Below are 27243 nucleotides of genomic sequence, written 5' to 3' on the forward strand. Positions count from 1 at the left end.
CCTTCCCTGACTAAGCCCTCCTTTCCTCTTCACCTTCTCCCTTCTGCGCTGCCCTGACTTGCTCCCTTCATTCATCTCCACCTCCCAGACCCACAGCACTTAGATACATGCCTGTAATTTATTTATATCAATGTCTGTCTCTCCCTCTAGACTGTGAGCTCGTTGTGGACAGGGAATGTGTCTGTTTATTGTTATACTGTACTCTCCCAAGCACTTAGTACAATGCTCTGCACACAGTAAGCGCTCAATAAATATGATTGAATGAATGAAGGAATGGTCTGCTCTGGAATCTGGAGCAGGATGTCAAATTCATAGAGACTGTGAATTTAAAAACTGAAGTTTTCACCCAGTTCACACTGAGGTACTGAACTAGAAATTGCAAGCCTGTCACCCTCCTGTCATACCCCTTGTCTCCCCAATATTTCTGGGTTCCAGACTAATCTGAAAATTATCCAAGAAAGCCCAAAGAGAATGACACCCTTCACCTCACCTCCCTGTAATCTGAAGCCCCAACTTTCCATTGCACTGATAGGCCCCCAAGGCTACCTCGAGGGCCTTTCATTCAGACTTCGATCCAAACTACTCATTCAGTGTTTTAGCTGACCCAGAAGAACATGCAATGTCTACTGTCCCTGGGGTCCCGTCCCCCCGCTGCCTTCCTGGATTTCACACACTCAATCAGCTTTACAACAAAGGGTAACTTCCACCATCTCCATCCACCAGTCCTCCAACCCAACCATCTTTAGTACCCCCAGGAATAGGAAATGTAAGTGCAATCAGGAAGGATGGGAAGTATGGGCTTAGTGGAAAGAGCACAGGCCTGGGAGTCAGAGAGCCTGGGTTTCAATCTCTGCTCTGTCACTTGGCTGCAGTGTGACATTGGGCAAGTCATTTAATGTATCTGTGACTCAACTGTAAAATGGGGAATCAGTACCTGTTCTCCCTTCTACTTTGAGTATTAGCCCCATGTGGGACAGGAATTGTGTCTGACCTGATTAAATTGTGCCCTGTGTTAGAAGTGACAAGTACATAGTAAACACTTCACAAATACCATTTTTTTAAAGCAATCAGCATTTCTTCCAGCTAGAGGAAGTCATCTTTACTCACCATATCTACCCCAAAGTGGGTAATGATAGGGACAAGCTGAACATATTCAGGCTAGTAAATTATATGGCAGCTGGCTAGGATTTATTTATGATGTCAAGGGTAGAATTAAAAAAAAAACCTAAACAATCCCTCTGGACTGAAGAAAATCTTCTCCCAGTCAATCCTAGAAGCTTAATTAGATTTCCCCTTTCCATTTGCACAACTCCATTTCCTTATCACCTCTTAAGCCTGGCCCTTTAATGCAGGGGCACAATCTGGCTGACCCCTGGCTGACCCATCCTGCTCTGGATTTCCTGACCACCTCTCTGAGCTCAGGACAAAGTTCCAGACCCCCTCCCAATCACTTGCTTGTCCTCTGGGAGTGGGGGAAGATGCCCAGAGAAAAAGAGGAGAGAGTGAGTCACAAGCCCTTCACGAAGCCAACCACAAGATCCAAGATTCTCTTTCCGCAGGGTAAAGAAGCCAAACCAATGTCAAAGGTGTTAATGACCCCGTGAAACCCGTCCTCCATGTGATGCCAAGTCAGAGGCACACCGTGGTCCTCCAACCTCTTCTTATAGAGCAGCCCATCATCCCTGAGGCTGTCAAATTGACAGCTGATCAGGCAGGTCTCTGGGAGCTGGGAAATAATGTCGTCTTCAGCCAGCAAGGGAGAAATGGTGGAAGCAAAGACTTGTTTGACCACCTGGTACACGTCCTCTCTGAATGGGGCGGGGCGTGGGGGCCGGTAGCCCTTCGTAAATTTCTCTGGGAGGTTGTCCATCCCCAGCCACCTCCTAAGCTTGGTCCGCATCTCGGGAGACACGTGGGCACCCTTGGAGACTGCTTCGATCAGCGTTGAGTCCACTCCCAGATAGGTGGTGACACAGTAGACGGTTAAAAACTGGTTGAGGGGAGGGACTGACTGGTTCTGCTGAAAGGAGGGCAGCTGAAAATCCACCCCCTGCAGAAATGGGTAGATCAAGACCTGGGCCCGCAGCCTGGGGAGCCCGGGCCGGCATACGAAATCCTGGCAGATGGCTGTGGCCAGGGACCCTCCAACACTGTCCCCCATGGCAACTAGGCGGGCTGGGTCTACATCATAGTCCTTTAGGGTCTTCAGGAAATGTTCAGAGGCCCTGAGGCAATCCTCCAGCCCGGTGGGACACTTGTGTTCTGGAGACAGTCGGTATCTGGAAACCAAGAGCGACGGCCATCCGTTAGTTAGATCGTGAGTTTCTTGAGGACAGGGAGCTTTTTTTAATGGCATTTGTTAAGTGATTGCCAGTCACTGTCCTATGTGCTGGGGTAGATACAAAGTAATCAGGTTGGGTAAAGTCCAAGTTCCACATAGGGCTCACATTCACAGTTTTAATCCCCATTTTACAGATGAGGTAACTGAAGCACAGAGAGGTCAAGTGACTTGCCCATGGTCACAGAGCAGGCAGGTGGAGGAGCCAGATTTAGAACTAAGACTGTGCTCTATCCACTTGTCCATGCTGTTTCTCATCACTTGTAGTGCTAATGGTATTTACTGAAAATCTTTACTTGCATGTCCTCCTATCACCTCAAGCTTAACATGTCCAAAACAGAACCCCTTAACTTCCCACCCAAACCCTGTCCTCCCCCGACTTTCCCATCCCTGTAGATGGCACCACCATCCTTCCTGTCTCACAAACCTATCACTTTGGTATTATCCTTGACTCCTCTCTCTTTCAACTCACATTTTCAATCTATCACTAAAATCTTGTCAGTCCCACCTTCTTTGTCTAAAATCTGCCCTTTCCTCTCCATCCAAACTGCTACCATGTTAATAAAATTACTCATCCTATCTCACATCGATTACTGCATCAACCTCCTTGCTGACCTCCCAGCTTCCTGACTATCCCAACTCCAGACCATACTTCACTCTGCTTGCAGAACATGTCACCCCGCTCCTCAAAAAACTCCAGTGGTTGCCCATCCACCTCCTCATCAAAGAAAAACTCCTCAGCAGTGGTTTTAAAGCAGCCCACCACCTTGCCCCCTCCTACCTCACCTCGCTTCTCTCCTTCTACAACCCAGCCTGCACACTTTGTTCCTCTAATGCTAACTTTCTCATTGTGCCTAGATCTAGCCTGTTTCACTGCCAACCCCTAGCCCCTGTCCTGCCTCTGGCCTGGAATGCCTTCCCTCTTCCACTCCAACAGACAATTACTCTCTCTCCTTTCAAAACCTTATTGAAGGCACATCTCCTTCACGAAGCCTTCCCAAACTAAGCCCCCTTTCCTCTCCTCCCACTCCTTCTGCGTCACTCTGACTTGGTCCCTTTGTTCTTCCCCCCTCCCAGCCCCAAAGCACTTATGTAAATATCTGTAATGTATTTATTTATATTGATGCCTGTCTCCCTAACACTAGACTGTAAGCTCGTTGTGGGCAGTGAATATGTCTGTTTATTGTTATAATAATAATGTTGGTATTTGGTAAGCACTTACTAGCTGCAGAGCACTGTTCTAAGCGCTGGGACAGAATCAGGGTAATGAGGTTGTTCCACGTGAGGCTCACAGTTAATCCCCATTTTACAGATGAGGTAACTGAGGCACAGAGAAGTGAAGTGACTTGCCCACGGTCACACAGTTATCTTTATATTGTACTCTCCCAAGATCTTAGTACAGAGCTTTGCACACACTAAGCTCTCAATAAATATGATTGAATGAATGAACACCCACTGGGTGCAGTGCCCTGTTCTAAGTGCTTGGCAAAGTACAAGAGTTGCACAACACATTCCCTGCCCTTGTCTTGTCTTGTCTTCTACTGTGGAGTCGTCTCCGACACATAGTGACTCCAAGGACACATCTCTCCCAGAACGCCCCATCTCCGACTGTAATCGTTCTGGTAGTGTATCCACAGAGTTATCTTGGTAAAAATTGCCTGCTGCACAGTAAACTTGAGTCTCCACTCTCGGCTCTCTCCCATGATGCTGCTGCCCAGCACAGGTGAGTTTTGACTTGTAGCAGATTGCCTTCCACTTGTTAGCCACTGCCCAAGCTAGGAATTGAATGGGTGTGCCTTGGCTTGACTCTCCCTCCCGTAGTCGAGACCGGGAGAGTACTGAAACTCTCCAAGTGCCATACTGACAGGGTATTCCCTGCCCAAGGAGAGCTTATACTCTGTGGCATCTTGCCTCTGTTGTACTCTCCCAGGTTCTCAGTTTAGTGCTTTACACTTAAGCAATCAGTGTAATTTATCGAGCATTTGCTATGTGCTGAACACTGTACTAAGCACTTGGGAGAGCACAATCAACAGAATTAACAGTCACTTTCCCTGCTCATATTGAGCTTATTCAGTTGGGTTCAACAAACACCAGTGATAGATGAATGGTGATGGGCTATCCCAGGGTCTTAGGGACCTTTGGAAACCACTAAGGTAGTGAGTGAGAGTTCCACTGGAGCAGCAGGGATTGTAGTGCCCGGTTCTCTGAGTTTAGAGTATTCAAAACCCAAGATTAAACTTGGGCTAACAATGGTTGCTCTCCTGGGTTTCTGGCCATAGAGTTGTAGAGATGATAATTATGGAACTGGTTAAGTGCTTACTATGTGCCAAGTACAGTACTAAGTGCTGGGGAAGATATGAGATAATCCACTTGGACACTGTGATTTCCACCTGGGGTCCACAGACTAAGTAGGAGGGAGTAGGATTTAATCCCCATTTCACAGGTGAGGAAACTGAGGCACAGGCAAGTTAAGTGATTTGCCCAAGATCACTCTGCAAATGGCAGAGCTGGGATTAGAATCCAGGTTCTCTGACTCCCAGGCCCATGCTCTATCCACTAGGCCACACTGCAACTCCCAAAATACCAGATGGGCTAGATTCAGTATTTGAAGCTTAATGTCTCTCTGCTCCCTTTGCAGCTCCAAGACACCTCTTAAGAGGAAAGGCAGGGCCAAAGCAAGAGAATGGTTCCCAGCTCAGGTAGAGGTGCCAGGAATAGGAGTGGACAGTGTGTCTAACCCAAATTGCTTGTACCTACCCCAGCGCTTAAAACAGTGCCTGGAAAATAGTAAGTGCTTAACAAGTACCGTAAGTATTAGTCTGGACTAGGCTGGGGCTGAGGAACAAGAGTTGAGGTGTGCAGGGAAAGGTTGCAGCAGTGGAAAACTCGTTAAGTGGCTGGGCTCGCCACACCTCACACTGAAACGGTGAGGAGGAGATAGAAGCAGCATGGTACAGTGGCTAGAGCACGGGCCTGAGAGTCAGAACGTCATGGGTTCTAATCCCGGCTCTACCATGTGTCTGTTGTGTGATCTTGGGCAAGTCACTTCACTTCTCAATGGCTCAGTTAACTCATCAGTAAAATGGGAATTGACACTGTGAGTCCCATGTGGGACAGGAGCTCTGTCTAACCCAATTTGCTTGTATCCATCCCAGAGCTTAGTACAGTGCCTGGCACATAGTAAACACTTAATAAATATCAGAATTATTCATTATTATTATTATAGAATGGAGAAGGTGATGGAATTGATCTCTCTCTCTCTTGCTGCATCTGAAAGACAAATGAGTATCCTTTTCTTGAGGTCTGATCACCTTTGGACAAATGGGCCCCTTCCCTGAGGTGCTGGCCTCCTGGCTCTCCCCTTCACCCTTAATAGGAAAGGAGCTCATTCGCTTACACTCCCCTCCAGTGACCACCTGAGCCATACAACTGCCTGCCCGCACATGGGACAGATTTGAGCATATACAAAGTAAATGCATGGGAAGCAGTATGGCTTAGTGAATAGAGCATGAGCCTGGGAGTCAGAAGGTCATGGGTTCTAATCCTGACTATGCCTCTTGTCTGCTGTGTGGCCTTGGACAAGTCATTTCATTTCTCCATGCTTGTTATCTCATCTATAAAATGGGGATTAAGACCGTGAACCCTAGGTGGGACAGGGACTGTGTCCAGCTTGATTTGCTTGTAACCATCCCAGAGCATGGTATAGTACCTAACATATAGTAAGTGCTTATCAAATACCATAATTATTATTTTTATTATGGAAGTCTTTTTCCCGCCTCCTTCCACTAATGATAATAATAATGTTGGTATTTGTTAAGTGCTTACTATGTGCAGAACACTGTTCTAAGTGCTGGGGTAGATACAGGGTGATCAGGTTGTCCCACGTGAGGCTCACAGTTAATCCCCATTTTAGAGATGAGGTCACTGAGGCCCAGAGAAGTGAAGTGACTTGCCCACGGTCACACAGCTGACAAGTGGCCGAGCTGGGATTCGAACCCATGACCTCTGACTCCGAAGCCCGGGCTCTTTCCACTGAGCCATGCTGCTTCTCTACCTTAGTGCTTAGAACAGTGCTCTGCACATAGTAAGAGCTTAACAAATACCAACATTATTATTACTCTCTCTCTCTCTCCACCTGCCCACCAGGGAAGCAAATCTGTTCAGCAATATTTATTCGGTCCCTGAATATTTCAACAAGGTAATACAAAGAGCAGGGGAAGCATGGAAGGAGGGAAAGAGTCAGATGATGGGCTGTTGATTTTTTTTTAATCCAAAATCCCATCCGTGGGACAAGAAGGAGGGTTGCAGGGGGGTATGAGCCCCTGGGAGGTTCTCAGCTGCAGCCTCTAATCCCACTCAGATGTCAAGAACAAAACATGTTCAGCCAGGTAAGTCCTCGGGTCTTTTAAACTGGACTCTGGCCTGGCCAGACCCTGTAATTTTGACCCACAAAGGGCTCAGTCTGGTGCATTGGGTCACTCTTGAGCCAAGTGCCCGCTGTCCCCCTGATCTATCCCTGTCCAAGCTGCCAAAATGTGTGAAGGGAGGGGTGGATTGTCTGCCAATCTACAGATTATCTCAACTCAGAGGAGCCCAGCCTTCCATTCATTCATTTATTCATTAAATCGTATTTATTGATCACTTACTGTGTGTTAGCACTTGGGAGAGTACAATATAACAACAGACACATTCCTGCCCACAACTAGTTCACAGTCTAGAGAGAGCTGAAAGCAGGAGCCATGCCCTATATGCAGAACCTCACCTTAGCTGCTGAGGGGGTGACTGAAGAAAGAGATGTGATTTTTGCCCATTGGGGCCCAAGAATCAAAGGAAGTTCCAGAGAAGGGAAGAAGGAGATAAACACATTGAGCACAAGTTATGGCTGTTTATGGCTGGGACCTCAGGACATTAGGAGTGGGCAGAAGCTGGTGGGCCTTGGAGTGGAGAAAAGGCTGTAGCCATCAGTAATCACCTTGCCCTTATTAATAATGATGATGATGATGATGATGAGAATAATATATGCTAAGCTTTTACTTTGTGCTGGGCAATAAACTAAACACTGGGGTATAGACAAGATAATCAGGTTGGACACAGTCCTTGTCCCACATAGGGCTCCCAGTCTTAATCCCCACTTTATAGATGAGGTAACTGAGGCAAAGAGAAGTTAAGTGACTTGTCTAAGGTCACACAGCAGGCAAGTGACAAAACAGAAGCCAGGTCCTCTGACTCCCAAACCTGCGCTCTTTCCCCTAGACTACGCTGTTTCTCTCCTCACTCTATCCAGAACTCACTCACCCAATGGATAGGAGCACAGCATCACATTCCCGAGCCAAATAGCAGCATATCTTTTGGTAGAAATCTGGAAAACAAATAATTGTCAGCTGCCACATGGCATTAACAGGGGTAAGAATGATTTTTCCCATCTATCTCAGCCACAGTTTTCAACCGGTGCCCAAACCCCCAGGAAGTGCTGCTCTCTGAACAGAGAAAATGGATATCCAGAAGTGGAAAATGATTCAATTAGACCAGTGAGTCTTTAGGTGCCAACAGGTAGAGGATTCTAATTCCAGCTCCACCACTTGGTTTCTGTGTGACTCATTTAACTTTTCTGCGCTTCAGTTACCTAGTCTGTAAAATGGGGATTAAATCCTCCTCCCTCTGACTTAGAATGTGAGCTCTACCTGGGACAGGGACTTGTACTTTTCCAAGCGCTTAGAACAGTGCTTGGCACAGTAAGCACTTAACAAATACCAATAAAAAGAGGATAGTGACAATGTGGCACCAAACTTTCTCCAGACCAGCTTCTAGTGGCCACTTTCTCCATGCCTGCAGCAACTGGACCAACCACAGTCCAGGGCCTCACAACTTGCCAAAATTCTGATGTTATCAAACACCATGCCATATGTGGTCATGGTTGGGTGAGCCTGAATCCCATGGCACCTCTGGGACTACCACAGACTACCCAGGGTTTGAAAGGGTTTGGGGGAACCAGTTTAAGATGGCAGATTTCTAATGGGGTTCATTCTGGTTTGGGGACTCTGACTGGGATGATTTGGGAGCCTTCCCAGAATCCCCTGGTCTTTTGGTGCAGAAGAGATGCCTGAGGATCCTGGTTTGGACTGGAACTGACAAACCCAGTGTTTCACCTAAGTGTCCCATGGGACTTCCCAGAGCAGGGGCTAAGCTAGATCCAGCCTGGATACCCCCAAGAGGAACACCTATGGCCCAAACCCAGTGTCCCAAGCTCATACAGATCCCAGGGACAACCCCAGGACTTCCCCCAACCTGCCAGTAAGTTTGCAGGCAGCCTTGGAATTGTCCAAGAGCTGGCAGAGTGGCTTAGGAAAAAATTCTATCCTTAACTCCACACCGTGGATAGCCAAAGTGATCAGCTGCACTGAGGTCTGAAAAGTGATTCGCTCACCAGCACTTAGGCAGGCAGGCAGGGAGAATGAACAACAGGGGACCAAAGCGGCTGCAGAAAGAATTCCCAACGAAGGGAGTAGCAGGCGGGGAGGACAGTTTCAATATCTTAAAGCCACAGTGAGACACAATCTCAAACATCCTGGCACCGTGTTTGTCTGTTGGAAGACAACAGCGACAGACCAGCTGCCAGTCAGAAGGGAAAGGTGGTGTTTTCCTAAGCCTGAGATTTCAGGAGGCTTGTGACACCAAGCAATATAGTGCAAGATGCTGCAAAGGCCAAAAACACCAATAAGGAAAGAGCATGGAGCTGGAAATCTCCATCCTCGGCCTGCCATGTGGCCTTGGACAAGTCACTCACTTGTGCTTCATTATCTTCAAAATAATAAAAAATAGTTTCTCTATATTTGTTAAGTGCTTACCACGTCAAGCCCTGTTCTAAGCACTGGGATAGATACCAGTTAATCAGGTTGGACAGAGTTCCTGTCCCACTTGCGGCTCACAGTCTGAGTAGGAGGGAGAGCGGGTATTAAATCCCCAGGTTACAGATGAGGAAACTGAGGCACAGAGAAGTTAAGTGATTTGTTCAAGGTCACGCAACAGGCAGATAGGGATAAATTACTCTCCCAACCTCTCAGAGTATGGGCCTTTGTGAGATGGGAATTTTGGGTCTGCTCTGATTATTTTGTATCAGCAGCATGGCTTGGTGGATAAAGGGTGGGCCTGGAAGTCCGAGGACCTGGGTTTTAATTCCTGCTCTGCAATTTATCTGCTGTGTGCCTGTTGACAAGCCATTTAACTGTTCTGTGCCTCAGAAAATTGGCTTGTATCTACCCCAGTGTGCACAACAGTGCCCGGCACATAGTAAGCACTTAACAAATAAAAACTAAAAAAGAATCTATTCCAGTGCTTAGCACTCTATTTGGCACATAGTAAACACTCTGTAAATACCATAATTGTGTGCCCAGTTTTAGAAGGGGCAGTAGCATGGTCATTGCTCTGTAGCTGTCACTGTTTTCACAAGTATTTCTCTGGGTTGTTGTGTCTGTCTTCATTTAGAAGCAGCATGGCCTAGTGGATAAAGCATGGGCCTGGGAGTCAGCAAGTCCTGGGTTCTAATCCCTGCTCTGCCACTTTCATTCATTTGTTCAATCAGATTTACTGAGCTTTTACTGTGTGCAGAGCAGTATATTAAGTGCTTAGAAAGTACAATTCAGCAATAAAGAGAGACAATCCCTGCCCACACTGGGCTTACAATCTAGAAGGAGGGAGACAGATATCAAAACAAGTAAACAGGCATCAATATAAATAAATAGAATTATAGATATGTACATATATACATAAGTGCTGTGAGGTGGGGAGACAGGGGTAAGAGCAAAGAGAGTGAGTCAAGGTGACAGGGAAACGAAGGGGAGCTGAGGAAAAGGGGGCTTAGTCTGGGAAGGCCTCTTGGAGGAGGTGAGCCTTCAGTAGGACTTTGAAGGGGGTAAGAGTAATTGTTTGGCTGATTTGAGGAGGAAGGGAGTTCCAAGCCAGAGGTAGGACACAGGCCAGGGTTTGGCAGTGAGACAAGGGAGAACAAGGCACAGTGAGATGGTTAGCACCAGAGGAGGGGAGTGTGTGGGCTGGGATTTAGAAGGAGAGAAGATAGGTGAGGTAAGAAGGGGCAAGGTGATGGAGAGCTTTGAAGGCAATAGTGAGAAGTTTTCATTTGATATGGAGATGGACAGACAAGCAATGGAGATTTTTGAGCAGTGGGGTGACATGCCCTGAACATTTCTGCAGAAAGATAATCTAGTCAGCAGAGTGAAGTATGGACTGAAGTGGGGAAAGGCAGGAGGTTGCGAGGTCAGAAAGGAAGCTAACGCAGTAATCCAGTCAGGATAGGATGAGTGATTGTATTAACATAGTAACGGTTTGGGCACTTGTCTACTGTATGACTCTGTGACTGTGGACAAGTCACTTAACTTCTCTGGGCCTCAGTTACCTCACCAATAAAATAGGGATTAAGATTGTAAGATCCATGTGGGAAATGGACTGTGACCAACTTGATTATCTTGTATCTACCCCAGCACTTAGTACAGTGCCTGGCACATAGTAAGCACTTAATAATACTGTATTTTTGTAAAAAGCATGCTGCTGTTGGTAACTAAGTCTGTTTAACTTGCTCTTTGGAGTGACCACATTTACACTATATGCCAGGAAGTGCTTGGTCGATATTTGGGTTTCTGTGGGTGAAGGAGGGTCAGAAGCAGCGTGGCTCAGTGGAAAGAGCATGGGCTTTGGAGTCAGGGCTCATGAGTTCGAATCCCAGCTCTGCCACTTGTCGGCTGTGTGACTGTGGGCAAGTCACTTCACTTCTCTGTGCCTCAGTTCCCTCATCTGGAAAATGGGGATTAAGACTGTGAGCCCCACGTGGGACAACCTGATTCCCCTATGTCTACCCCAGCGCTTAGAACAGTGCTCGGCACATAGTAAGCGCTTAACAAATACCAACATTATTATTATTATATACCCAGATATGGAAGAACTCATGTGATTCTTTTTGGTACTTGGACTCTAGATTATAAACTCTTCTGTTAGACTGCAAGCTCCTTGAGGGAAGAGAATGTGTGTTTTGTAGCTGCTGAACCTCCAAGTGCTAAGCACTTAGTAAACTCTCTAAGAAAAGCAGTGTGAGCTAGTGGACAGAGAATTTTCCTGGGAGACAGGAGATGTGGGTTCTCATCCCAGTTCTGTTATTGGTCTGTTGTGTGACCTTGAGTAAGTCATTTAACTTACCTGTGACTCAGTTCCCTTAACTGTAAAATGGGAATTAAAATACCCATTCTCTCTCCCAACTTGGACTGGGAGCTCCATTTGGCACAAGGACTGTGTCCATTTTAATCATATTGTAACTACCCTAACACCTAGTCCTATGCTTGGCATATAGTAAGTACTTAGAGAAGCGGTGTGGCCTAGTGAAAAGAGCCTGGGAGTCAGAGGACCTGGGTTCTAATCCCGGCTCCACCACTTACCTGTTGTATGACCTAGGGAAGTCACTACATTTCTCTGGGCCTCAGTTCCCTCATCTGCAAAAGGAGGATTCAGTACCTGTTCTTCCTCCTATCTGGGCTGTGAGTCCCATGTAGAACCTGATTCTCTTTTCTCTACCCCAGCACTTATCACAGTGCTTGGAACATAGTATGTGCTTAACAAATTCCACTATTACTATTATTATTATAAATATTGTTATTAACAGATACTATTATTATTTGACTCCCCATAAATATAGTTGATTAGTTAATCTCAATGAACAGGACCCAAACAAGCTGAGCCTACATTGAGCTGGACCAGGGAAGATCTCAGAATGGAGAACTTCTCCTCTCTTTAAACCATCTGGAGCCTAGTCGGTGAAAAGCTGACTTTTAGCATGGTTGGGTTGGTTTCTTTCTTACCAAGACTCCCGAGCACGATGCCTCCTCCATGACAGAAGATGATGCCACACCGTGGGCCTGGAGCACGTGCCTTCGGCTGATACACTCTCACTGGCACGGGCCCGAAACACGTGTTCGTGATGTGGAGTGCAGGATCCTGCCTTCTCACATTCAGATCATGCATGAAGCGGGTGAATTTAGCCATACTACAGAGCCCCATTTTCTCAAAAATCAGCCCCTGCAAGGAGAGGAGAAAAAGATGTCCATCCTGTCATGTCTACCCTGCCATCTGCAGGCACAGGCCATCCTTTTTTTTTAATGGTATTTGTTAAGAGTTTACTATGTGCCAGGCACTGTACTCAGCATTGAAGTAGATACAAGGTAATCAGATTGTCTTACAAGGGGCTCACACTGTTAATATCCATTTTAAAGATGAGGTAATTGAGGCACAGAGAAGTTAAATGACTTGCCCAAGGTCAACATGGGAGACAAGTGGTGGAGCTGGGATTAGAATTTAAACCCTTCTGACTCCCAGGCCCATGCTCTATCCTCTAGGCCACACTGCTCTGTGGTGAGGCCACAGCAAGCTGCCTTATTAGTGACTGTTGGTGATCCTGTGAACCAAAACAAGGAAGAGACTCTTGAAGTGATTAATGGGCTCTGTCTAAAACAGATGATTGCTGGCCTCTGGGGGTGGAGCATGGAAGGAGGTGGGGCTTTCTCTCCCTGTTCTATCCAGTAACATGCCTAAGGCTGATAAAAAGTGGTCATTTTGAATTGTGAGGAAAGCATCTGGAGCAGAGACACACAGAGGAGAGGCAAGAAGGAAACACGCTGAGAGCATCACTGCAGCAGAAGGCAGCAGCACTGGGAACAGTGCTCAGCGCTTAGAACGATGCTTGGCACATAGTAAGCGCTTAATAAGTACCGTCATCATCATCACTTGGAAGCAGAGCGAAGAAGCATTGGCAGAATGGGCTCCCTTGACCAGCGGACTGGTATTGGACCCTTGGTGGAGTGAGTGGGTGAGTGTGTGTGCATGGATCACTCCCTTGCACATTGGTAAAACTAAATAAAAACTTTCCACAGTAACCCTGATGATCAGAGGTGGAGTTTGACTTTACTAGATGTCACGGAGGCTCCCCCGGTCCAGGGAGATCCTGGTTGGTACGAACCAGGGGCTCGTGACATGCTTGAATCCTGGGAAGTGTCCTTGCAGAAGAAACCATGAAATGACCCCACCTCTGGGCTGGCTGCTTCAGGGTTTCCCCATCCTCATCACCACCGAACTGGTGCCTGCAAAAGATTGCAGACTCCTTGCTGGCAGGGAACATATCTATCAATTCAACATGGCCTAATGTATAGAGCATGGGCCTGGGAGTCAACAGAACCTGAGTTCTAATTTCAGCTCCACACATGTCTGCTGTGTGACCTCGGACAAGTCACCTCACTTCTCTGGGCCTCAATTACCTCATCTGGAAACTGTGAGCCCCATGTAGGACATGGACTGGGTCCAACCTGATTATCTTGTATCCACCCCAGCACTTTAAACAGTGCCTGGCACATAGTAAGGGTTTAATAAATACCATCATCATCTTCATCATCATCACTTAGTACAGTGCATGGCATACTGTAAATGCTCAATAAATACCATTGATTGTTTGACCAATGGAAGCAACAGTCAGTCAGTAGGTTGTATTTATTGAGTGCTTATTATGTGAAGAGCACTGTACTAAGCATTTGGGAGAGTTCGCTATAACAATAAACAGGCACATTCTCTGCCCACAATGGGCTTACAATAACTGGGGGTTGGTGCAGGCTGAGGAAGGATCTAGAGCATGGAGGGGGCGGGGCTTCGAGAGCAGCAGTGCAGCCAGGAAATCATCCTCACCCACCTTGGACCCTGGAAAGTCCAAGAAACTGGGGCCCTACCAGCCCCAGGACTGCTCTGCTGCCAGCACTTATCAGAGTGAACATTCACCAGGCTTGAAATCGGGCTGTCCTGTTTCCAGGAAATTGGTGGTATTTATTGAGCAGCTGACTGTGTGTAGAGCACTGTACGAAGCATTTGGGAGAACACAATACAATAGAGTTGGTAGACACAATCCCTGCCCTCAAGGAGTTTACAATCTGGTCAGGGAGACAGATTATTAAAATGTTAGAGATCGGGGAAGCAGCAGAGGTGAGGGTTGGGTGAGTATCAGAGTGCTGTGGGATTATATTATTTATTCATTCATTCAATCATATTTATTAAACTCTTACTTTGTGCAGAACACTGTACTAAGCCCTTGGGAAAGTACAATAAACAGTGACAATCCCTGCGCACAGCGAGCTCATATTCAAGTTGGGGAGACAAACAGACATCAATACAATAAATTCAATTACAGCTATATACATAAGTCCTGTGGGGCTGAGAGGAGGGGGAAGAGTAAGGGGAGCAAATCAGGGCGATGGGGAAGAGAGTGGGAAATGAGGAAAAGTAAGACTTAGTCTGGGAAAACCTCTTAGAGGAGGTGTGCCTTCGATAAGGATTTGAAGGAGGGGAGAGTAATTGTCTGGCAGATTTGAGGAGGAAGGACATTTCAGGCCAGAAGTCTGACGTGGGCCAGAGGTCAGAGGTGAGATGGCAAGATGGAGGCACAGTGAGAAGATTAGCACCAGAGGATCAAACTATGTGGGCTGGGTTGTAGATGGAGAGAAGCGAGGTGGGGTAAGAAGGGGTAAGGTGTTGGAGTGCTTTAAAGCCGAAGGTGAAGCGTTTTTGTATGATGCGGAGTTGGATAGGCAACCACTGGAGATTTTTGAGGAAGGGGGTGACATGTCCTGAACATTTTTGTAAAAAGATGATCCGAGCAGCGGAGTGTATGGACTGGAGTGGGGAGAGGCAGGAGGCTGAGAGGTCAGCAAGGAGACTGATACAGTAACCTAGGCAAGATAGGATGAGTGATTCTATTAACTTGGTAGTAGTTTGGATGGAAAGGAAAGGGCGGATTCTAGCGATGTTGTGAAGGTGGGACCAACACAATTTGGTGACGGACTGAATATGTGAGATGAATGAGAGAGAGGAGTCAAGGATTTTGCCAAGATTACAGGCTTGTGAGATGGGAAAGATTGTGGTGCCGTCTACAATGATGGGAAAGTCAGGGAGAGGACAGGGTTTGGGTGGGAAGGTAAAGAGGCCTGTTTTGGGCATGTTAAGTCTGCGGTTCATTCTTTCATTCATTCAGTAGTATTTTTTGAGCGCTTACTATGTGCAGGGCACCATACTAAGTGCCTGGAATGTACAATTCAGCAACAGATAGAGACGATCTCTGCCCAATAATGGGCTCACAGTCTAAATAGGGGAGACAGACAGCAAAGCAAAGCAGAACAAAACAAGACAACATCATCAAGATAAATAGAATAATGGAGATATACACCTCATTAACAAAACAAATAGGGTATTATATACAAATATGCACAGTGCTGAGGGGAGGGGAAGGGAAGCGGAGGAGGAGCAGAGGGAAAGGGGTGCTCAGTCTGGGAAGGCCTCCTGGAGGAGGTGAGCTCTCAGTAGAGTTTTAAAGAGGGGAAGAGAGTTAGTTTGGTGGATGTGAGGAGGGAGGGCATTCCAGGACAGGGGTAGGACGTGGGCCAGGGTAGACAGTGGGACAGGAGCGAGCGGGGTACCGTGAGGAGGTGACTGACAGAGAAGCGGAGTGCATGGGGTGGGCAGTAGAAAGAGAGAAGGGAGGTGAGGTAGGAGGGGGCAAGGTGATGGAGAGCTTTGAAGCCAAGAGTGAGGAGTTTTTGTTTCGTACAAAGCTTGATAGGCAACCACTGGAGGTTTTTGAGGAGGGTAGTGACATGCCCAGAGCGTTTCTGTAGGAAGATGATCCGGGCAGTGGAATGAAGAATAGACTGGAGTCAATAGACTGGACTGGACTGGACTGGAGTCAATAGACGCCACTTGCCTGCTATATGACCTTAGGCAAGTCATGCAATTTCTCTGTGTCTTAGTTATCTCATCTGTAAAATGGGGATTAAGACTCTAAGCCCTATGTGGGACAGGGACTGTGTCCAACCTGAATATCTTGTGTCTACCCCAGAATTTAGTATGTTGCCTGGCACATAGTAAGCACCTAACAAATATCATTTAAAAAATAAAGTAGACCTGATACCTGCCCTTAGCGAGCTTACAGTCTAGCAAAGGAACTTACAATCTATATTGTTTTCCATGTCCAGGCTCCGCCATCCTCAGCCCTTGCTACTGAGTCCCCCATCCCAGAAGCGATCCCAGGTTCCTTGGTGCTTGGGAGAGGAATGCAGGGGTTCAGGAGCATGGCAGGGAGGCGGTTATGACCTCATTTTGCTGAGCTACATGCCCAGCATAAAGCAAGTAACATCACAAGCCTCTCCATGTTTGGTACTGTTGGAAGCTGGCAGGGGCCGCACCAAAACCAATTTGTCAATTCTGGGGCACACAATGTTGCCAGACTGTGAGCCCATTGTGGGCAGGGATTGTCTCTATTTGCCGCTGAATTGTACTTCCAAGCACTTAGTACAATGCTCTGCATTTGTTAAGTATTTGTTATTTGTTAAGTATTTGTTAAGTGCTTCTTATGTGCCAAGCACTGTGTTAAGCACTGGGGTAGATGCAATCAGAACAGGCACACTGTCCAACAGTCGAAGGCTAAGACTAAGTCCTATAGTCTTTTCTGGGCCAGTAAATCACTTAAGAGCCCTTGTAGACAGTTGTTTATCTTTGCTACAGAGAAGCAGCCAAAGTCAAGGGAAATAACATGACCTGCAAGTCAGAGGACCTGGCTTCCAATCCCAACTCCTCCACTTGCCTACTGTGTGACTTTGGGCAAGTGACTTAACTTCTCTGTGCCTTAATTTCCTTATATGTAAAATGGGGATTTAATAAATGTTCTCCCTCCTACTTAGAACGTGGGACTGTGTCTGACCTGATTATCATGTATCTAAGTCAGCCTTCGATACAGTGCTTGGCATACAGTAAGTGCTCAACAAATAGAATTATTATTATTACTGGCAGGTGGACAGTAAATCAGCATTCTATATTGAGAACTCACTAAACACAGTCCCCTACAGGCAGTGATGGAGGAAACCCCAGACCTAAGCCCTGCCCCCTAGGGGAGTGTAGAACTGAACAAGACAGATAAGAAAAGTAGAAGTTGCCAAACAGATAAACTAAAACCAGGATAGGAACAAGTGGAAAGCAATACTTTCTGTTCTGCCAGAATGAGGTTTTTCACTTCATTTCTTGGCTAGGACACTGTTAGGTAATTAGGGAGCAATATTCCAACAATTTGAGTCTGGATACAGTTAGAAGAAATGATTGGTGTGTTCAGGTATGGATTCAGATGTGAGGTGACCAATACTGGTCGACCAGATAGTTGAGTGGTGGGGGAAGGAATGCTGGGGGTGGCAGGGAGCGTTTAAATCAGGGGACAGGATATGTGTTTTTGGAAAACCACCAGCACTGTCCCCTGGGATAGCCCGCACTCCATTCATTCTTTCTTTCTTTCTTTCTTTTTCTTTCTTTCTTTCTTTCTTTCTTTCTTTCTTTCTTTCTTTCTTTCTTTCTTTCTTTCATTCACTCAGGGCTTCAACCTAATATTTATTTTCCAACTCATAGTAGTCTTCCCACATGGCTTATTTTCTTTCTCAACATTAAATTGATCCTCTCAACCCATGCCCTCCATGACCATGTCAGAAACAATCCGTTGGGTTTCTATTTCTGAAACCAGAAAAGTGGCTTGGCCTGGTGGAAAGAGCACAGGCCTGGGGGTCAGAGGGCCTGGGATTAAAACTCAATCTGACCTTGGGCAAGTCATTTAATTTCTCTGGGTCTCAGTTCCCTCATCCACAAAATGGAGATTCAATCCCTGTTCTCCCTCCTACTTAAACTGTGATCCTCATATGGTTCCTGTTTATCTTGTATCTACCCCAGCTCTTAGTACAGTGCTTGGCACATAGTAAGTTCTTAACCACAGTTATTATTAAATCGATGGCCGGATAGAGGGATGGATAAATACTGTTGTCTATCAGCCTACCCTAATCTTTACTCAGTTGGAATGAATGCCATGCTGCACCATGCTTTATGATTCAGGTGAGTGTACAGCAATGTCTCCTGCAGTACAGAACTGACAGATTCCCCGTTCGGTCATCAGAGGCTTACCCACTCTCCCATCCCTGACACTTGCCCGTCAACCATTTGTCCCTACCTGCTCTTGGCTCCCAGGGTCAGGGCACATAGTAAATGCTTAACAAATACTATTGTTGTTATTATTATTATTATTATCCAGCTACTCCTAGGATCTGATAAGCCTCCAGAACTCGAGACCCAGCCCAATTCTCAGGCAGGTGTTGCTACTTAGTCAATCAATCAATGGTATTTATTAAGTACCAACCATATGCAGGGCACTGTACTACGTTTTTGGGAGGATAAAATACAATAGACCTGGTAGACATGATCTCTGTCCTCAAGAAGCTTTCGACAACTGGCCCCAACCAGACTCTCCAAGGCAATTCTAGAGAATCTCAGACAGAGGGTGCCTCAAAGACTGAGGGCGCCACTCTGGATCCCCATGGGAGCATGGGTCCTGTCTCTGACCTCACCTGCTTTCCCCTAGCTTTCTCCTGTGCTCCATGATACGACAGATGAGCAGGGACACTTACCCAGCAGACCACAAGCAGACAGACACAATGAAGGAATCGAAACCTCAGCGGGTGGCCAATCTCGGGGGGGACTCGAGCGGTGGCCACGTGATAGCCGATCACTGCCACCCCCACTGCCAGGCCGAAGATGCACCAGGCCAGCAGGAGGATGAGCAGGAGAGTCCAAGCTGGTCCCATGCCAAGATTCCAGGGAAAGACCCAAAGAAGGGATGACCGCTCGTCGGGATTGGCAACTGGGGAATCTCCTTTCAGGGGGTGTCTGAGTTAGTTACAGGCTCTTGCCTCCTCCTCCTCTCCTTCTTCCTCTTCCTCCTCTGCTAAACCTTTCCCTGCATGTGGAACTGCCTGTCAAGCTATCTCCTAGATCCTCAAATGGGACTGAGGCAAGGCCCTGGACTGGAGCAGGCAGGCTACATAGCTGGGGATTGTACAAGTCTGTGAGGAAGATGCAACACCCAGGCACTCCTGGAGTAGCAGGCTCCACTCCCCTTACCCAAGCAAGGGGAAGGGCTGCCAAACAACAGACTAGAAACTCAGGTTCTGCTCATCACGCTACCTCTGAGATGCAAAGGGAGCTTGGGCAAGACACTTTTAGCACTCAAGGCTGGTTTTTCCATCCTCTTGGCCAAATCAAAGGTAGCTTTGCCAAAGGGATAAAGTAAAAACTGCTGCCATCCCAGCCTCTACCTTCCCCTATATCTAATAATAATAATAATAATGTTGGTATTTGTTAAGCGCTTACTATATACAGACCACTGTTCTAAGTGCTGGGGCAGATACAGGGTAATCAGGTTGTCCCACATGAGGCTCACAGTCTTCATCCCCATTTTACAGATGAGGTCACTGAGCCACAGAGAAGTTAAGTGACTTGCCCACAGTCACCCAGCTGTCAAGTGGCAGAGTCAGGATTCAAACTCATGACCTCTGACTCCCAAGCCCGGGCTCTTTCCACTGAGCCACGCTACTTTTGCAACACCCCCACAGTTCTATCCCCAAGCCTGACCCTGAGCTGTTGCAAGCTCATCAGTAGGGTCCTTCATGTCCTCTGCCCTGCTTTTTCCCTGCTCAGTAGCCCCTGATAAAAAAGAAAGCAAGGAGAAATTGAAGTTCTTCAAAGTTCCTTGGGAGCAGCTCAAGGAAAGGTGGATGTAGAGAAGGTTGAAACCAATGTAGGTGACTAGGAGTCCCTCCCACATCAGAAAGTAGACATAAAGGCCTGAAAATCCTGGTTTGGGAGCATGGCAGTGGTGACAGAGGGGATCATAGCGTGGAGCAGGTGAGAATGGTAAGGCTAAGAGAAATAGCTCTGCCGTACATGCCCCCAGGTTCCCCACTTTTTTATGGTATTTGTTAAGCACTTACTATGTACTAGTCACTGTACTAAGCACTGGGGTAGATACAAAGTAATCAGGTTGGATACAGTCCATGTCCCATATGGGGCTCATAGTCTTAATCCCCATTTTCCAGAAGAGGTAACTGAGGCCCAGAGAAATTGAGTGACTTGCCCAGTGACACCCAGCGGACAAGTGGCAGAGGCGGGATTAGAACTCAGGTCCTTCTGACTCCCAGGTCTGTGCTCTGTCCACCAGGCCACACTACTTCTTCACTGTTGCTCCCAGCATTACTTCAGGATTATCCACTGCTACCCAATGCTCAGCCTGAAGGGAGCAGAGACAGGGAAGAGGGACTGAGCTGTTTCTCTGCTCTTAGTCGCAACATTTCCAGCCTGCCCCAAACCCAGAATGGTGAATAAGTGCTTAGGCAGCCATTTGTGATTGCCCTGATATCATCATTTTTCTGGGTGCTTGAGAATCTTTCATCCCTCCTGTGACACTCAATACAACCTGGTATTTTAATCCAAGAGCTCCGGCATTTTAAAATATGTCTGTGGCATCGTAATTCTTACTGTTGTCTGACATCACCAGTTGGGTGATTGAAGCCATGGGCTCTAAAAGCTTTAGAGAAGGGCTCAGTATGTAAATAGTGCATTCTCAGAGAAGCCGTTGCTTAGAATGAACCACCCATAAAGACTGGGGTAGGTGAAAAGGCCAGTGGTCCACAAACCCCGGCTGCCCATTAAAATGGCCGTTTGCCCTCCTGATGCATTTCCCGTTTGAGGCACCGAAGAAGCCTTATCTTGGAATCATCACCTTCCTGAAGTTTGTGTTTGTGGTGTTGTCATTCTCTCAGTCTGTATTGAATAAAGCCTAAGCCTGGGAGTCAGAAAGTCATGGGTTCTAATCCCGCCTCTGCCACTTGTCTGCTGTGTGACCTTGGGTAGTCACTCCACTTGTCTGGGCCTCAGTTACCTCATCTGTAAAATGGGGATTAAGACTGGGAGCCCCATGTGGGACAGGGACTATGTCCAACCTGATTACCTTATATCTACCCCAGCACTTAGAACAGTGCCTGGTACATAGTAAGTGCTTAACAAATGCCATATTCATCATCATTATTATTATTATTATTCTGCTGTCAGTCTTGCCTGCCTCTCGTCTTTCATGTCTGCCTGTCTGCCTGTCTGTCTGTTATAATATTCCAGCTTTGGAAAGTCCAAACTCTATTTGTTGCTCAGCCTCAGTATTTCAGCTTATGCTTCTTTTCTGTCTCTAATTCATAATTGCTCAACTCTGGGTATTGTCAAATACCACAGTGTCCCTACTATACAGAGGATTGTGAGGACTGTAAAAAGAACACAGGGAAAAAGGAGAATGCCCCACCTGATTCTAGTAATCACTTATGGATTTATACCCACCTTCAGCACCTATGTGTACATGTATGCTCAATTTGTGCATTCTGCCAAGTGCTTAGTACAGTGCTCTGCACATAGTAAGCACTCAATAAATACGACTGAATGAATGAATGCATTCCTTTTTACTATAACATTTCATCCTAGCAAATTAGTTCTACTCCCTCTCTCTTTTTTTAAAATAGCATTTATTAAGCACTTACTATATGCCAGGGACTGTACTAAGTGCTGGGGTAGATACAAGGTTCCACCTAATCCATGTCCCACATGGGGCTTACAGTTTTAATGTCCATTTTCAAATGAGGTAACTGAGGCACAGAAAAGTTAAGTGACTTACCCAAGGTCACACAGCAGACAAGTGGTGGAGCAGGAATTAGAATCCAGTTCCTGTGGCACACAGGCTCATACTCTTTCTGCTAGACCACACTGCATCTCTAGTACTTTGTCTTCTCACTGTTACCACACTGTTGTGTTTGTCTGTGTCTCCCATGAAATTATAAGATCTTTGTGAGTTTTGCTTCTGTAGTATTTTCCCAAACACTTGGTACAGTGTGTTGCATTCGGCAAGCACATATTAAATACCATTATTATTCAGTCATTCAATTCAATAGTATTTATTGAACACTTACTATGTGCAGAACCCTGTACTAAGTGCTTGGAGTGTACAATTCGGCAACAGATAGAGACCATTCCTGCCCAATAACGGGCTCCCAGTATTACTACTACTATTACTTCTTCAAAAGAAAAAGCAATCAGTGACTTGTTAAGAGGGTCTTGAAGCTGGGAGCAGGTGTGAAGGGGGAGGGAGATCAAGGTGAGCTTGGGAAGAGTGAAAAGTGAGCTGAGATGAAGTGGGAGAAGAGAGTGAAAGGAAAGTAAGGAACTTCAGGTGAAGATTATTTTAATCCACTGGTCTGAAGCTTCTGGTTGTTGTGGAAAGATATGGATAGCCATTGGAAAAGGAAGAGAAGAAGCAGGAGGAGGAAAAGGAGGAGGAAGTAGAGAAAGGGGAGGGGGAAGAGAAGGAAGAAGAGAACTGAAAATTCCTGGAGGGAAGAGATTGTGCCTACCAACACAATGAATCAATCAATCATATTTATTGAGTGCTTACCTTTTACAGAGCACCATACTAAGCACCTGGTAGAGTACAATCCAACAGAGTTGATAGACACGTACCCTGCCCAAAATGAGCTTACAGTCAGATATTAATATAAACTAATAAATTATGGATATATACATAAGTGCTGTGGGGCTGAAGGAGAAGTGAATAAAGGATGCAAATCCAAGAACAACTCTATTGCATTCTACTATCCCAAGCACTTAGAAGAGTGCTCTGCACAAAGTATGTGCTCAATAAATTCACATTGACTTATTGATTGATTAGATTGAATTTGAGCTACAAGGATATATGACTACCCAATCACAATGTGGCTAGGAGAGTACATTTTCATCATCATCAGAAACACTTCACCAGGACTTCTCTGTGAGAAACACTGCACTAAGTGCTGTGTGGGTGTGTGGAAATTGATTTGGAATGCTCAGTCAGTCAATTTTATTTATTGAGCGCTGTGTGCAGATTAATGTACTAAGCTCTTGGGAGAGTACACTATAGTAACAAACACATCCCCTGCCCACAAGAGCTTACAGTGCAGAGGAGGAGAGAGATATTAATATAAATAAATAAATTACAGATATATACAAAAGTGCTGTGGTGGGGGGGTTGAATAAAAAGAGCCAGTTAGGGTGATGCAGAAGGGAGTGGGAGAAGAGGAAAGAAGGGCTTAGTTAGTAAAGGCCTCTTGGAGGAGATGTGCCATCAGGCTTTTAAGTGGGGGAGAGAGAGAGGAGACCCATTAGGGTCTCCCAGCCTGAATGGAGGAGAACCAATATGTAGAGAACAGTCTATAATCATAATGCAAACCAGAACCCCAAGATACCAGCTTAAACCAACAATTCCAAAGTGTCTGGTGCCAGAAGTATAACAGTGCTTATTGCTTGCAGGGCACTGTCTCCTGGCCCCGCCCTGCATCAGGCCCAACCTTCTTTAGTGAAGTTGCTGAAGCTAAGCAACCTAGGAGAGGAACCCTAACTTGCCTCATTCTGACTGGGACTATGAAAGGCATTTAATAAGAAGAAGAAGAATTATGGTATTTGTTAAGTGCTTACTATGTGCTTGTTTTGTTTTGTTGTCTGTATCCCCCATTTAGACTGTGAACCCGTTGTTGGGCAGGGATTGTCTCTATCTGTTGCCAAATTGTATATTCCAGCACTTAGTACAGTGCTCTGCACATAGTAAATGCTCAATAAATAAGATTGAATGAATGAATGTGCCAGGCACTGTACTAAATGCTGGGTTAGATACAAGCAAATAGGGTTGGACAGAATCCCTGGCCCATATAAGACTCAGAGTCTTAACCCTCATTTTGCAGATGAGGAAACTGAGGCCCAGAGAAGTGAAGTGACTTGCCCAAGGTCACAAAGCGGACAAGTGACTGAGGCGGGATTAGAACCCATGACCTTCTGACTCCCAGCCCCATGCTCTATCCACTATGCCAAGCTGCTTCTCATTTAGTGGCTGTAAACCATCATTCTCCAAAGGAATGATTCAGGCAGATGCACTGGGAGAGGAATTGATGAATGACTCAGGGGGAACACAAGGCCAGTCAAAGGACTTCTTTTTCTTTTCTCCCTCTGTGGCCTGGGCAACCTGCCATAGACTATAATAGCCACCCATCTGGTTTTACCCCAGTTTCCAGCTTGCTGTCTCCTGGCCAGTTGGGATCTGGCACCAGGCACCATTATGCTGGAATGTTAACTTTAAATACCCAGACCCCCTCCACCATTGCCTGTGGTGCTAAATTCCATGACTCGGGAGTGGTATCCCAGGAGGTGAAAGGAATGGGTCTGCAGAGAACAAAGTGGGTGAATGAAGGGTCCACACGGAGAAATGCTGATTCCCATAAAAGGTGCCAAATAGCATCATTATGTGGGTTGAGGAACCTGTGGCAATGCCCTTAAAATGATAAAAGTCTCTATTTCTGGGTCAGTAAAGCCATGTCTGGTGTCCACAAGTGCCCTTGATGCCCACTCTGCCCCAGTTTATTGCCATTGTTCTTGTCTGCCTGTCTCCCCCGATTAGACTGTAAGCCCGTCACAGGGCAGGGACTGTTTCTATCTGTTGCCGACTTGTACCTTCCAAGCGCTTAGTACAGTGCTCTGCACATAGTAAGCGCTCAATAAATACTATTGAATGAATGAATACTCAAGCTAAGAAGCTTCACTTTGTCTCTTTCTCAGGATTCTAACAGCTATGCCAAGGTAGATTTGGCAGGAAGGGGGATGGAGGGTCAATGTACTTTACCATAACCACAGGAATTTCTGCTACAACCCATTATGTTGCTGCACCTGGATAAGGAACAAACCTATTGCTCCCAAAGAGAAAGAAATTTCTAAAAAGGTGTGTATTCATCAGATGATCAAATATCCTCCTTTGACCTATGAAATCTAGGGTGTCATTCGGAAAGGATCACCAGATTTTACCTCCCAACTATACCTCCCAACTCCTCATTCAAAGCTACCCCAGCACCCAGATTCAAGATTTTCATTCATTCAATAGTATTTATTGAGCGCTTACTATGTGCAGAGCACTGTACTAAGCGCTTGGAATGAACAAGTCGGCAACAGATAGAGACAGTCCCTGCCATTTGACGGGCTTACGGTCTAATCGGGGGAGACAGACAGACAAGAACAATGGCAATAAATAGAGTCAAGGGGAAGAACATCTCGTAAAAACAATGGCAACTAAATAGAATCAAGGCGATGGACATTTCATTAACAAAATAAATAGAGTAATGAAAATATATACAGTTGAGCAGACGAGTACAGTGCTGAGGGGATGGGAAGGGAGAGGGGGAGGAGCAGAGGGAAATGGGGGGAAAAGAGGGTTAAGCTGCGGAGAGATGAAGGGGGGGTGGTAGAGGGAGTAGAGGGAGAAGAGGAAGAAGAGGAGCTCAGTCTGGGAAGGCCTCTTGGAGGAGGTGAGTTTTAAGTAGGGTTTTGAAGAGGGGAAGAGAATCAGTTTGGCGGAGGTGAGGAGGGAGGGCGTTCCGGGACCGCGGGAGGACGTGGCCCAGGGGTCGACGGCGGGATAGGCGAGACCGAGGGACGGTGAGGAGGTGGGCGGCGGAGGAGCGGAGTGTGCGGGGTGGGCGGTAGAAAGAGAGAAGGGAGGAGAGGTAGGAAGGGGCAAGATGAAGTTGGGCCTTGAAGCCTAGCATCTACTTCCAAGTAAAGGAGAAGTTATGGACTGACAGGGTACTTCTTGGCCTGCAAAAAACCAAACAGTGAATGGTATTTACTGAGCACCCACTGGGTGAATGCACTGCAGCAGCATCATCATCAGTGGTATTTACTTAGTGCTTACTTAGTACAGGGCACTGTACTGTGGCACTGCAGCCAGTTTTCACTTGGAGCTGGGTAATCCAGGGGCTCTCCAGAAAGCAGTGCCTCTGCTTTAGACTGATTTTAAGTAATAATAATTAATAATAATTTTAGGTGTGTCTGTTGTGCAGACTCCCCCAGTCCAGCTCAGCATAAACCAAAACTATGTGGATGGGGGGGTTGTATTATAAACTGCTTCACCCCAAATCCTATGGCAGTGATTGCTTGACCCCAATAAAATCCTTAACTCAGAGAGAATGAACAGATACAGAAACCCTTAATACTGTGGTCCTACAACTCTCACTGCCCCTCTCAGGATCGCACCTGGAGTGTTTCCAGTACTCTACCAGTCTCGGCTACGTGAGGGAGAGTCAAGCAGAAGCCTACCCATTCCATTCCTAGCTTGGGCAGTGGCTAGCGAGTGGAAGGCAATCTGCTACAAGTCAAAATTCACCCATGCTGGGCAGCAGCGGCATGAGAGAGAGTCGAGTTAACTGAGTGGAAGAAGACAATGGTAAACCACTTCTGTATTTTTACCAAGAAAACTCTATGGATACACTACCAGAACGCCGGCAGATGGAGAGCGGGGTGGTCTGGAAGAGATGTGTCCGTGGTGTCACTATAGATAGGAAACAACTCGACTGCATAAAACAAGACAAAACAACTCTCACTGGGTTTTGTCTCTAGGATCCCGGCACCATTTGGCTACAGTGTCCCTGCTTCTTAGGCTTGGGTCAAGACGAGGATATCCAGGATCCTATAATAATCCCAACCGTCTAGTTTTCAGATGGCCTATCCCAGGCCTGGTTCTGAAATGTTTCCTGATGCTTTTATATCCAGTTTTTAATTTTCAGCAACTATCTTTCCTCCTCCATGGCTCCCATGGAGTTTTCCCCCACTAGACTGTAAGCTCATTGTGGGCAGGGAATGTGTCTACCAAGTCTGTTATATTGTACTCTCCAAAGTGCTTAGTATAGTGCTCTGCACACATTAAGTGCTCAATAAATATGATTGATTGACTGATTGATCCTATGAATTCCATGACCACTGTCGGACCAGATTTCACATAGACCTGGGAGAGAAACATGAGAGCCTTGATCTCCCCAAGACTTCCCCAACACTGTAGACCACACTACTGTCCTCCCTGTCTCACAAGCCCGTAACCTCATCATTATTTTCTACTGATCTCTCTT

At 46.4% G+C, this 27243-nt stretch overlaps 1 protein-coding gene and 1 non-coding gene across 2 annotated transcripts; one reads left to right on the top strand and one right to left on the bottom strand.

Moving 5' to 3' along the window:
• Positions 1–1507: 1507 nt before the first annotated feature.
• LOC100090696 (arylacetamide deacetylase-like 3) lies at positions 1508–19038 on the bottom strand. Its single transcript, XM_029065963.1, has 4 exons — positions 18862–19038; positions 12199–12415; positions 7634–7697; positions 1508–2279 (listed from the first exon to the last, which is right to left on the bottom strand). Exons 1-4 carry the CDS (start codon positions 19036–19038, stop codon positions 1508–1510), a joined length of 1230 nt encoding a protein of 409 aa, XP_028921796.1.
• Positions 19039–26356: 7318 nt separating this feature from the next.
• On the top strand, positions 26357–26494 carry LOC114812702. The gene has a single exon (XR_003760353.1). It is a non-coding gene; the product is annotated as a small nucleolar RNA SNORA7 (small nucleolar RNA).
• The last annotated feature ends 749 nt before the right edge of the window (positions 26495–27243 follow it).

Source organism: Ornithorhynchus anatinus, chromosome 5, assembly GCF_004115215.2.
Source record: "Ornithorhynchus anatinus isolate Pmale09 chromosome 5, mOrnAna1.pri.v4, whole genome shotgun sequence".
Taxonomy (NCBI): Eukaryota; Metazoa; Chordata; class Mammalia; order Monotremata; family Ornithorhynchidae; genus Ornithorhynchus; species Ornithorhynchus anatinus.